The 14643-nt window shown below is 34.0% G+C and overlaps 1 protein-coding gene across 4 annotated transcripts in view; it reads left to right on the plus strand.

Moving 5' to 3' along the window:
- Positions 1-14643, plus strand: part of Gclc (glutamate--cysteine ligase) — a 99013-nt gene that overhangs the window by 27643 nt on the left and 56727 nt on the right. For all 4 annotated transcript variants that reach the window (XM_069833239.1, XM_069833240.1, XM_069833242.1 and 1 more), the window contains one exon: positions 4270-4487. In XM_069833239.1, the coding sequence (XP_069689340.1) occupies positions 4270-4487 (218 nt within the window). The remainder of the gene's footprint in view (positions 1-4269; positions 4488-14643) is intronic.

Raw genomic sequence — 14643 nt, forward strand, 5'->3', positions numbered from 1 at the left:
AGCAGAAAGTCCACAAACGATTAGGGAAAACACGGAAATTCTACTTGAAGCGAGTAAAGTGATAGGTTTGGAAGTAAATTCCGAAAAGACTAAGTATATGATTATGTCTCGTGACCAGAATATTGTATGAAATGGAACTATAAAAATTCGAGATTTATCCTTCGAAGAGGTGGAAAAATTCAAATATATTGTAGCAACAGTAACAAATATAAATGACACTCGGGAGGAAATTAAACACAGAATAAATATGGGAAATGCCTCTTATTATTCGGTTGAGAAGCTTTTGTCATCTAGTCTGCTGTCAAAAAATCTGAAAGTTAGAATTTATAAAACAGGTATATTACCAGTTGTTCTGTATGGATGTGAAACTTGGACTCTCACTTTGAGGGAGGAACAGAGATTAAGAGTGTTTGAGAATAAGGTTCTTAGGAAAATATTTGGGACTAAGAGGGATGAAGTTACAGGAGAATGGAGAAGTTACACAATGCAGAGCTGCACACATTGTATTCTTCACCTGACATTATTAGGAACATTAAATCCAGACATTTGAGATGGGCAACGCATGTATCATGTATGGACGAATCCAGAAATGCATATAGAGTGTTAGTTGGGAGGCCGGAGGGAATAAGACCTTTGGGAAGGCCGAGACGTAGATGAGAGGATAATATTAAAATGGATTTGAGGGAGGTGGGATATGATGGTGGGGACTGGATTAATCTTGCTCAGGATAGGGACCTATGGCTGGCTTATGTGAGGGCAGCAATGAACCTCCGGGTTCCTTAAAAGCCATAAGTAAGTAAGTATATGTCTATATAAGGGCAAAACCTCAATTACAATGGACAATACAGATAGTTGCTTAAAACATAAAAAAATGGAGACAACATGAAAAAGAGATAAAAGCATATATAGATATAGGTATAAATACAAATGGAAAATGAAAAAAGAACATAAATACACAGCTACGTAAATAAAAGACGCAGATATAAATATAAATGAAAATTACAGAATAACAAATAGATAGCAGTACTATTTAAAATCAACTACCTTCAGTATTTTAATAAGAAAATGTTTATATTTAATGTAAGAAATGCTGAAATCGACATCCCATGTTTTACATATTTAATTGAATTATGAACACATTTTTAATACTGGTGAATTTTATGTGCTGAAGTATTTGGTTTTTTTTTTTTGTAGTGTAACAATTGGTGATTTCTAAAATATGATGTACCGGTACTAGCATTAAGCAAGATTTGTGACAGTATTTCGCTATTATCCAGTAGACCATTGAATATTTTATATAATAAAAGTTGCTCAGGAAGTAATCTATGACTGACAAAAGGCATTAAATACAATTCATTAAGTAGACTGTTGTACGAAATTTTGTTATGAAATGCCAAATAATGATATTTAAAAAAATAAAGATATCTTGAGAATCATTTGTGAATTTTTTCCAATTTGATTACTATGTGATTTACAAGTGGGAGACCAAATTACTGAGGTATATTTCAATTTAGCGTGAACATGACAATTACAAAGGAGTGTCGAAGTTGAAATGTTTTGTAAATTTTTTGAGTTTCTAATAATAAATCCCATATATTTTAAAACAAAAGTATTTGTCTACAAATTCTAAAGAACTCTGTACTTACACTAAATACTCATTTGTATTGTACATATTAATGTAATTGTATCAAAATTTTATAGCAGTTTTTATAGTCAGTAATACTATTTTCTAAATTAGTACAGTTTTCATGTTAATTAAATTAAATTCTTGTATGTTTGTAATTTGGACTTGAATGGTTATCTGGTTTGTCAGGCAGATGTCGCCCTTTCTTTGTGAGAAATTATTATTGTCGTTATATTAAATATGTGTTTATGGAAAGTCAAATTATGATTAATAGTTACACCAAAATCTTTTACACAATATATTCGTTCTAATGGTTCATAATTTGTTGTATAATTACCTCTTAAATGACATGTACTCTTTGTATATCTTAGTCATATAACAACATTTTTTTTTATAATTGATAAATATTGTTGATATCAGTTTGCAGAAATTCTAAATCAGACACAGTTTGTATTAATTTAAATATCTTTAGATCATCAGCAACTTGAAGTAGTTCAGATGCTTTTTTTAAGATTGTTATTGGCTGTAACGAGGTTGGACCATAAGAGAAACATAGATATCCGAAAAACATTACAAGTTCCTTGTATAACCGAAGAAATTTAACAATATCAGCAACAGTGGAAGAACCATGTACAAAGAATGGAAAGGAGAGACTTCCCCAAGATTAGCCTCAGTATATAGACCAAGAGGACACAGAGATTAAGGAAGACCAAGACATTGATGGCGGGATCAAGGCCATATTTCTTAGATTATCATTACAGATCACATGGTCTAAAACGAAGAAGTTCATGATGGTGATGATGAATAGATCATCAGCATAAAGTCAACATTTTGAGCATTTAATTACTTTAAGCAAATCATTAATATAAATCAAGATTAAAAGTAGGCCAATATTTGAACCTTGAGGTACAGGTACTCTGGAATTAACAGTGTAAATAATATATGACCAAGATTGATGATATTTAACATACTGTTGTCTATTTCTTAATATGAAATCATTAATTTTAATATTTGTTGTGACAATCCATAATTGTTTAATTTTGACAAAAGAAGATTGTGATCAATCTTGTCAAATCATAAAAATTATAAAAAAATTGTTTAGTAACTAGTGTAATTTTCCAACAAATTTGATGGGATGTCTGCAATTTGCCTTGAAATTGAATTTTCAACTTCTTATTAATCGTAACAGTTACTTATTTCTTTGTGATAGCCCCCAAGCTTTCAATTACGGACGTTATTCAGCGTCCAGATTCAATTCAATGGCTGTGATCTGGATTGGGACTTCGGATATCTTTCCCTACAGGACAATATATTGTTATTTGCAGTAATCGATAATAGCTTCGGTGCATTGTCCACAAGATGGGGATGCCTTAGTGAATGACACAAGTCAAGTGCTCGCCATTACTTTATTAATAATAATAATAATAATAATAATAATAATAATAATAATAATAATAATAATAATTTTTTACTAATGATGGGTACTTGACTTTTTGTCTTCACCCATATGGAGCCAGTTATATAAACATTTTACTGACAAAGTCATTGCCCAGTGTGCGGCATAAGAGGCTGGTCTACACTCTACCCATGATGAGATAAGATGATGATGGAGATTTATTGGGATGCTACAAGGAAACCGGAGCTCCCAGAGGAAACCCCTCTGTTACCTGGACTTCAGGCTTGCCCAACACAAGTTATGTCGGAGATACGCTGGGAATCGAACCTGGGTCCACAGGATAAGTCCAGCGCTGTAGCCATTAGACCAAATAATAATAATAATAATAATAATAATAATAATAATAATAATAATAATAATAATAATTTACTGCACCATTAATATACATTCATTCTATCATATTTAAGTGCAACTATCAATATTTTGCTGCATCCTTATGTCCAGTCATAACCATGTGTTTCAAATCACCATCTAGAATGTACAGTGGAACTACTCAGTTTTGGCAGTCATATGTACAAGTATTTAGTTCTTTGCTTTCATTATTTTAACAACTTCTTAAATATTTATATTGCAATTTAATATAATAAGTGTTACAATTTTAAATTGAATGTATCAGAACTGTATTTTCAAATATCCTACTTGCGTAGAAAAATTACTGTAAAAAGGTACAAAATATTTTATGTACATGTAAATAAAACAGTGAATGTAATTTAGACTGTAAAGCACACTTCTTTATGGCTTCTCTTTTCCTTTGAAAATAATACCTTGTATGCATGTACTTAAAAATGGTTAGGAAAATGTTGCTTTTCAATCAGTTATTTTGTTTTTAATTGTATTCGGTTTTCTTTATAGCTCACAGTCGATTTGCTCCTATGGATTTATGTTTTCCCCCAAACAAAATGTCTGAATTCAACACTGCACAGAAAATAGAGACATTATATTAGGCAATAGGCCATCGAGTCCACAACATCTAGAAGACTTGAAAAAGAAGTCACTGGTACAAGCTATTTCGATTTCTATATATTATTTATTAAAATAAATAATGAGAGACTGTTTTTGGGTATGCGTGCCTTTTTATGCTATTAAGTTAAAAATTTTTCTCTTATGTCTTCCTCATTCACTGCAAAATAGTGACTCCACATCTTATTGTGCACTGCTTTTAGTTCTGATTGTAAACTCTGATTCACAGTCTTCAGAGACAAGAAAACTCCAAATCCTTTTGTGGAAGATCTGAAAGCTCTGGGAGATGATGGAGAATCTACTGAGACAGCATTACCAAACCATGTGTATATGGATGCAATGGGTTTTGGCATGGGGTGCTGTTGTCTACAACTTACATTCCAAGCTTGCAATATAAATGAAGCAAGAACACTTTACGACCAACTTACACCTCTTTGCCCCATTATGGTGAGTTAAAAGGATTGATTCATAATGCCTAATTATTGAACATATTAGTGCCTGATTTTTGTTTGTGATGTATAAGGTTTCCAATCTCGAGCATTCCCAACAAGTACTGGCTATTTCTGTTTCCTATTGGCAGCCCTTTGTCTTCTGTAATGGAACCTGCTTTCACCATGAAATATGGAAGCAGAGACTATTCTTCAATCTTGTGATTAAATTACAGACCAAGAATGTATAATCAAATGCTGTCACAGTGTTTAATTTTATCTTAAATTACAACAAATTTTCGAAATGATGTCCCTCTGCTCAGGGAAACATTACATTGTTTCAATAAATTGTTGAACATTAGGCCCAGTTTTTCTTGTGTGAAATTATGGAGAACATTATGAATGTGCTTATGTAACTGATGAGTTGCTTTCGAACTTCAGTAACAATTGTTTTGGGAGTTTACATATCCCAATAAATGTAACCATGCTTTGTCGGTAAAAAATATCAGTTTTGGATACACAATCCTATTATGTACACTGCAGGAAACAATTGCAAAACTGGATTCTAGGTTTGCTACCAGGGTTAGTCAGTCTTTGAACCATTGAAATATTATACAGTCGCAATTTCAGCAATTTTTTTGCTGTTTATATGGGCTGCATCTGTGACTCAACTGCTAGAGCACTGGTCTTCCATCCAGGTGGTCCATGTTCGATCCCCAGCCAGGTCGTGATGGAATTTGTGATGGACATAGATGATGTTTCAGAGAGATTTTCTCGGGATACTCCCATTTCCTTCCATTCCACCAACACTCTCCACCCTCCCCACCCCCCATTTCGTCTGTCATCTGCAATAGCAAAACTAGGCTGAGGCAAAGTCTTGGGGGTAGTATGGGTTTCAATGCTGATACAAGAAGGGTTTGGGGCTCTGGCTCCTGGGGCTTATCAGACTACTCATATGGGGATGGGACCTGGCTCTGTCAGGGGCTGAGACAGGATGGCCCACCTGTCAGCCAGTGATGACAAGAAGCGCTTGGGCTCTGGGCTCCTGGGGCTTATCAGGCTACCCGTATGCTGATGGGACTATTAGGGACTGAGACAGGATGACTCATCTGTCAGCATCAGATTCACGAAGCAAGCCATCTGTTGGACTTGGACAATACAGGGTGTAACAAAATGATATGTCTAAACTTTAGAGAAACATTCCTCACATGTAGTGGATGAAAATATTTTATATGAACATTGATCCCTAAATGCTTTATTCCTTGTTAGTGCTATTTTTCCACAACTCTGCTTACATTGTATGATCCGCAAGCAAGTGAAACGCCATCATAGCTATCATGTAACAACAATCCCACACCAGAACAATCTGATTACAAGTAGACGCACTTGTTTACCTCTGATTAGAATGTAATTACAAATTTATTTATTTAACCTGGTAGAGATAATGCCATCAGGCCTTGGGGTGGGGTTGGGTGGAGGTGGTGTACCATACATCTGTGTATTCTTACAGTTCTGACGTTCAGTGTTTATTGGGTGTAATGTAACTTACAGGATAGCTGGGTTGACATTCCACATAAATTCAAAATAGCTTGTGCATCATATAATGTAAGCAGAGTTTAAAAAAAGATCTCATATTATTATATGGTGCCTACATTAAAATGGTTATATTTTTGCTACATCACTCTCCAATATCTTTATGTATTATTGTATGTAGAAGACTGTAAAACATTGATTTTTATATATTCCTATTCTTTCCACTGGAATGATTTTTATATATATTATTTCAACTGGAAATTTCCAGAAGTATTATTGTGGTGACATCTTTACCAAGTTGAGAGTAGATCTGGACATGGTGATTTGTATTTATTTCTCAGAGGAATCTTTAATATGTAGTAAAACTCTATATGTGACACAGTGATGGTAACTTGAGGGAAATTTCCGTTTTTCAGAGAAATTGACTTATCGATTTTAAAAGAAAGTGTATACTGGATCTTTGTAGGTGACCTACATCTGTAGGCAGTTGTTTTTTTCAATAAATACATATATTACAGCAATTTCTGTTTAGTAATCTGAAAAAATTTAACATCCTAGATACACAAAATAGGTAGTTTGAGAGTTTCTAACAGAGTCTTTCCTTTAATACAGTAGAATTCCTCGTATCCGGCAACTGTGGAACAAAGAGAATGCCGGATAACTGATTTTGCCAGATAATTGTAAAATACGTTTATAGGTTATGTAAAGACACACTGTACTGCACAAACATTTTTTTCCATGTTGAAATTTAGTAATTTTCATATAGATAATTAAAAATAAAGTTTTGAAATACGTACACTATTTATTTTTAGTACTGAATTCGGTAATGTACATTCATCAGTTCGTAATTATTGTAATACAGTAATACATAATAGCGTAAAAAAATATTAAAAGTTTTCGTAACCTTACGACAATTTTAAATGGCGATCATGTGAGTCATGTGACGTGAAGATCAGTGTAGTCAACGGTCGCAACTATAAAGATTATGAAGTAGCGGTCGATGATTTGAGCGTAAGAACATTTCGCTTGTGTTTCGCAGAATCCATTGTGCAACAACAGCGCTTAGCAGTAATATCCATGATACTATCCATCACTCGAATGAAATTTTTACATGCTGTAGGAACAGAGGATTTCACACTTTCGTATTTAGACTCATCCAATACCCCTTCGAAACGTGCGAGTTCAAGTGTTAATTGAAAGCTATTGTCTCTGCACATTGTTTGCAGGTTACAGATGCTATCCTTTACTCCAGGGACATAACGACCTTTTTTGTCTATGTTTGCACGCATGAACAGTGTAAAGAGTAAACACAATATGTGGCATGTGTGATCTATGAAAACCACTCACATCTTCATCAGACTCTTCTCTTTCGCATGAATGACTTTTTTTTTCTTTTTGGCCTAGCCAAAAGTGCCGTTGCTTTGGTATTGCCAGTTATTTGGGTGCCAGATACGAGGGATTTTACTATATTATTATGTACTTACTTGCAGTCAGTAAATAGTAGATTAATGTCAATTACATTTATACATTTGTCCAGAATTGTTTTTCATATAAATATTTAATTAATTGTGGATTTTTCTTTCATATATCTGCCTTGATATCCTCCAACGATGTGTTTCATTATATCTTTCAGCAGATTGTGAAACTCTCGATGTTTCAGAGACGAAGACTTAATTTTACTAGTAGTCTGACATCCATCACATTTTTCACATTCACAACCTTGCTGCACAGTACCTCCTGATGAATTATACATTGGAAAAAAAAAGTAATTATAATTGTTTTAATATCCCTATGACACCCTTCTTTTCTCCTGTCACTGATGGGATCCCCGTCTGTTGCCACTGATACAACCCTTTTAGTATATATGAGGAGTGTCGTTTCAAAACGTGTTAAGTCCCCCCTCCATCGAAATTTAGTTTGATGTGATTTCGCATTTATAGGCATGTCTTCTATCATATATCATAACAAAATTGGTTCATTTCGTATTATATTCTGTGTTTTTTGTATGCGCTTTCTGATGCGTCGGATCAAATCGTGTTATGTTCGCAAAACTGATAGGTTCAAATCATATTAAATTCCCAACCGTTTTCCTTTCGTTGGTTGACCTGAACAAAATGCCGCATTTCGTCCTAAGTTATCAGCGATGTGTACAATGTAATGAATAATGGTTGCTTACTACTTTTGTGCAAAATGGGTGGTTATGCAATAGTTGGAGAAAGATCAAAGAGAATCAGGGAAAGGCTGAGAACAAAAACGAAAAGGAATCGCGAAATGGAAACAAGATAAATACATCAGCTGTGTTACTACAATAAACTGAATTAAATATCTCATTCTGAGATAATATTATTTTCTAAACTACTGCCATTTCCATATACACACAATGGGGAAAACTGGACCTTTCTACAACTATTCGTTTCCAATTCACTGTGCATCATTCCCACAAAGTTCCCTACATTCTATACGAGACTCAGTCTTGAAGAGGGGCAAATGAAGTGGCATCAGGAGGAATGTCATTTCTCGAAGCACTCAGCTTTGAGCAGGATGTTACTTGCATAAGACTTTTCTTGACAGATACAGCGGGCAGAACAAAAACATGCACATAGTACATGTCCTTCCTTTCTGGTTCCAAAGCAAGGCACTCCCACATATTTCCGAAGTTGTAATGCATTTTCCAGTGCGGGGCCATTCGGAGTCGTAGAGAAAATGTTGCGTAAGAAAGCCGAATCCACACCTGTGGAGTAATGGCCAGGTCGGGACAAGTTACCTGGTTGAGGTTTTTTCCGCGGTTTTCCCTCAACCTAATATGAGCAAATGCTGTGTAACTTTAGGTGCTGGACCCCTGACTCTTTTCTTTTCACCGGCATTATCACCTTCATCTCATTCAGATGCTAAATAAGCTAAGATGTTGATAAAGCATCGTAAAATAATCTAGTAAAATAAATAATAAGAAAGCCGAGATAATTACCCCTATGTAGGGTTTTTTTATGAAACAGTGGGTTCCGTTAAAACTCTAGGAGAAAATTGGACAATTCGAGATTATAAATCTCTAGTTTCACAGTACAAAAAGATGGACGCAATCAAGGATATGAAAAGGGTTACGTTAAAAAGGATCTATAAAGATGGAAAATCAGAGGTTACTTTGAAACTGGAACCCACATTTAGATATGATGATCCTTTCAAAGTAGGCACTCGTATTATAAAACAAGGAGTAAGAAGAATAACAGTGCCACAAATCTTACTGATGCTAAGAAGAACGATGTGGATACTTTGCTGAAAGTGAGACTTGAAGATAGTTAGGAAGAACTGGATGACGTGGGGTTCTATGTTTCTGCCTCAGCAATGATACAGGATCTTCTACTGAAAATAACGAACATGGTGAACATCTTTATGAAGAATCAGATTTTGAAAGACTGTATTTTCATAATTATATTACTTATGCGTATTCATTTTAGACTAAAGGGTACTCAAAAAAACAATGTAGCTTCAATTTTATTGTGCCCTAGTATAATTTATGATAGGCCTATTTCGTTGATAATAAATATGGAGCACAGAATATTTAATCTCAAATAACCATTTCTGTTACTTTGTAACAAATAATAAATGACATCTCTGTGAAAAGGATAAATAAATGAAACAGCATTGTGTAAGAAACAAAAGGTATTGGATCAAAACGTATTAAATTCTTCGTGTTGTTTCAAAACGTATTAAGTAACAAATTAAAAGTCAAATTGCTCCACATTGTGATAGGAAACACATTTCAGATTTTATCAGTACCGGTATTAGTTATAAATGTTGTTGTTGTTTTCTAATGCCAGGCGTTTGACAATAAAGTCATTTGACCTCTTGCACTCTAATATTTTTCAAAGATATTATCATTGTCAGCCACTGAAGCACAGATTTTGAGGTGTTTCGAATCCATGTCTATATTAACACGATGGCAGTTCATTTTTATACATATTCAAAACACTTTAGAGAAAAACGTTTTTATTGTTTCCTGTAAAATTAGAATTCGGGAACATAACACGTTTTGAAACAATGCTTCTCATATATTCTTCTTTTGTATTGTGCCTTTCAGTGCTTGAAACAGGTCTTCTGCCACTGTATTTTATTTAAGAATAACAGGATCGAAAAGTACTTGTGTACAGATAAGTTCCTTATTAACATCTCGATTAAAGAGCCTGGTCATTAATGTCTGTCCTCTCGTCCAATACCAGAGAGTATTTCACAAACTTATTACTGTAACTTTGTTTTCAATGTCTTTTTCAATAAGTTCTGCGGTCATCACTACCTTGATCTTTTTTTTTTTTTGGTTATTTTAAAAATTAAAATTATGGTTTATTTAATGACGTTAGCAACTGTCGAGGTTATATCAGCGTTACCGGTATGCAGGAGTATGTTATCCCGCAGGAGTTCTTTTATGTGCCAGTAAATCTACTGACATGAGCCTGTCTCATTTAAGCACACTTAAATACGACAACTTAAATGCCATCGACCTGGGCTGGGATCGAACCAGCAACCTTGGGCATAGAAGGCCAGCAGTCTTCCGCCCAGGCCGAATTGGTTATTTTACGATGCTTTATCAACTGCTATGGTTATCTAGCATCTGAATGAAATGAAGATGATAATGCCAGCGAAATGAGTCCATGGTCCAGCACTGAAAGTTACTTAGCATTTGCTCTTAATGGGTTGAGGGAAAACTCCGGAAAAAATCTCAATCAGGTAACTTGTTCTAACCAAGATTTGAACCCGGACCCTCTCGTTTCACAGTCAGACGTGCTAACCATTACTCCAGAATGATGGACTTCTTATCTTAACGATGTTTGGAGACATAAATGTAAGTCCTGAAAAATATCAACTTGTTCTGGACATATTATTTTAGCAACATCACATAAGCAGGATTATATAAAATCACCTGTAAATGGTTTCATTGCTTTTCCTATTTTCGACCCAATATGACAACCAACGAGAAGTTGCTTTTGGATCACAGAGCAGAATATCTTAGTAATTGTCGCTTTTGCTAGTACTTGCTTCCTTTACATCTCGTAAATTTTTAGCTCGTTCTTGTCCTAAAATAACAGGAAATTATAATAATTGACATTAAAATTTCTATACATTTACTCATATGTACACATAGTCAGATTGAGGCAACAATGTTAAAATCACATAAGAAATCACCAACAATTTAGATTATAACCAGGAACTAATTCTCCAGGCTAGCTTAGCGTGTACCACATGCTTGAAGAATAAAATAATGAAGGAAAAATATACCTATTTTATTTGAGAGCAAAGATGCCAATAATGGTTATTATAACGTCTGAACTCCATCAATGATGCCAATCAGTACGCATTGTGGTGTACTGCTTGCTATGTGGAGGTTTACAGTGGCAAATACATGCGCATATATGACGTCATTTTAAGGCATTTACATGGCTATATTGTGATAAAAGCTTGTGGAACTACCGCAACAAGGACTGTGTAGCTTCGAAGTGTAATTCTTCTTAAGTTGTGAATTCATGAGTTAAGTGTGTGATAGTGGGCTGATTATGAAAAGTGAAGAATTTTGTATGGTAATAAGTGACCTGTTATTTAGTCCGTTTTCCAACAGAAGTGCAGCTGGGAAAAACGAAATTGTGAAGAAAGATAAACCATGACCCTAGATTCCAAATTTTACTTCTGAACATAAATACAAGCATGGAAAGTATGTACGACATTTTAAGCTAACTCAAGACGCAAATATACCTAGGTTAGCTGGATATACAAAATTAAATAAACTTTTCTGCTGGTCTTGTTTGTTATTTTTAACAGAAAATGGAATGTGGTGTAAAAATGGATTCACGAATTTGAATTGTCTTTCTATATCTGTCAGCAGGGTTGAGAAGTCTATAAATCATCTTGAACGTTTTGTCATCTTGAATGCCTTAGCAAGGACAAGAATTGATTAACAGTTAATAAGCATGAAAGAATTGCGATCAAATGCATAACTCGAATGTCAAGAAAAACAGTGATATTCTTAAATGGCTGATTGATCTTATGTGTTTGCTCATAACAAAGAAAGTTACATAGAATTTTGGGAGTTAATTCGTTTGTATGATCCACTTTTAGGGAACCATTTAAAAGAATCAACAGCTTTTTGGAGCACCTCTTCTGCAATCCATAGGGATGGTGATTTTTCGTAATAACGATATTACGCGAAATGTTTATAAAGGGTTGTAATTTTGTATTTTCATTTTCCACCACATATTAACCCTTTTCAATGTGTTCTGAATACGCATTAAAATGCGAAATTTACTCAAAATGCGTTACTCTTATTGTGAAGACTGTTTCTTTGTTATTTGAGGGGGTTAGAAGCAAATGGATGCAAATGGCATTTCTAATAACATGAGTTAAGTGCATCTAGAGTAAGCTAAAGAATATAAAATTTTAGTGGCACATCACACATTGAAATTTAAATTTAAAATTTCACGAAATTTACTTAAGCTTAAATATTTCCAACCCTATTTTCTCAAAAATAAGTTAAGTGCACTTACACCCCTTTGCTTCTGACCCCTTATTTGTTGATAAGCTGCTTCTTTACCTATCTTCACATTAAAAGTTCGTAAGTGTAGCTTGATATAATTCCTTGAGACCCTATTGCAAATATAGTGTCCAACTTGTTGTAAAGATTTCCTTGATCTCCTCCTCTTTCCCCTCACTTGATGCGTGTATGTTAAGTAGTAAAATTTTCTTTTCAACCTTACCATATTCATTGTTTTATTAATACTGATAAAGTGCTAAGTTCAATCTGTATCTTGTGTAGCTTAACTACCTTATGCACGACTTGTGCGCATTTATTCTATTATTATTATTAATACTGATAAAATTCAGCACTGACTCTTTATATCTATTATAAATTCTGTTCCAAAAACATGTTCTTCCACTTCGTAGAACAACAGATTTCATAATCCCTCCAACTTCCTGCCTTATTTCTTATACTGATATTGCTAGAATTGCTATATCCTTTTCCTCCATAAGTTTCTTTAGATTGTTTAATGCTCCTGCTTCCAGCAGACTTCTTACATTCCATGTTGCAATTCATAAATCTGGTTCCTTATTACTTTTCCGTTGTAAAAAATAACATTTTAGAGGGAAGAGTTGTTAGCCCCTCACCCAATCCTGTGCTTTGCAAGAGGACTGATGTTTTTCTGTCGGGATTGTTGTTCTTATCTGAGTAGTTCCAATTTTCAAGCGTCAGGAACACCCTTCTGCTCTTGCAAGACTTACAATATTAGCCAATAAGGGAAGTCCCAATGGCTATAAAAGCAATGCTAAATTAACATGTTTCATGTTCCTTTTTCTCAGCAACCAGTACACATATAACTCTGAAATTTTTATGAGTGGTATTTCGTTATTCATTGTGCATATTTATAACTTAAGGGCTTAATTGCAATAATAACTTTGGAGATAAAAATTTTTCATATAAATGCCCAAAATTCCCTCTTTATTAATTTTTTTTTCTCCCAACCGTTAAAAAAACTCCGCATGTTATAAAACTTCAGGGACTACTTAGTAAAATATATAAGGAAAAAAAAAAATCATAAAATTATGCCCGGTGGTTACATTGACTTAAAAAAAATTAAAAATCCAGTACACTCATACTTTATGAAATTTTTAATGACAGCGTGCAATTCAGTTTAATATAATGACTATTTATGAAATGAAGAACATTACATTTGAAAGCCCAGATTTCAGAGTTTAAAAAACAAAAAATTAAAAATAAATTTTTTTTTTGTAGAATTTCGGATCATAACCTCCTTAAGCATTGCCCGGCAATTATAATGAGTACATGCTTTCATTTGACTCTATATGAATTACATGGCATTTCTCGAGTCATTTGTTACTTCATTATGTATAAAAAATTAATTGCAGCAGATTTTGAGTGAATTGTGTTATTTCAAATAACTAATAAGTACTCTTTTGTGCTTCAGTGGGCAGTCTGTCATCTAGTCATCGTTCAACATGTTCATTCCATTTTATTCTGTTCTGTCGAATCCTACCATTTGAGTTAAATATTTCTTATTGTTCTCTTATTGTTTCGTTTCTGACTATCATTTCTAGTACTACATCTTTCCATCTTTCTGAGAAACCTTCTTCCTTGCTTCTCTGTTCTACTCTCCCTGTGTTTTTGTCGCCAATATATTGCTACCATACAATATTTTGGGACAGCAATAATTTTATGAAAAAAAAAAAATCTTTGTGTGTCTACACGTCTTATTCATCAGTGTCTTTCTACATGTGTTATGGAACATACTGTAATTTTGATTGTTTTATTAGTCTGGAATCTAATAAATGACCGTGACCCTTGTAGATGATAGGTTCATTAGAGAAGTGATAATGTTTTCTACTATTTTGACATTGAGCACATTATGTAATGTGTTGCTGTTTTGTGAGAGTTCAGAACTGGCTTTTATACAACGTTTGCTTTTTTATGCACTGAAATCCCAACAGAAGCTTAACTATTTTCTTCAGACTATTGATACTTTATAATGTTGAAACAACTCTCTGTTGTTAATGTAGCTACTGACAATGCATACACAGAATTGATTCCTCATTCCTGATCTGAAGGTGTGACCGTGTGCAATGTTAACCACATAACTAGATAATGT

Source organism: Periplaneta americana, chromosome 8 (genome assembly GCF_040183065.1).
Source record: "Periplaneta americana isolate PAMFEO1 chromosome 8, P.americana_PAMFEO1_priV1, whole genome shotgun sequence".
In the NCBI taxonomy this organism is placed as follows: Eukaryota; Metazoa; Arthropoda; class Insecta; order Blattodea; family Blattidae; genus Periplaneta; species Periplaneta americana.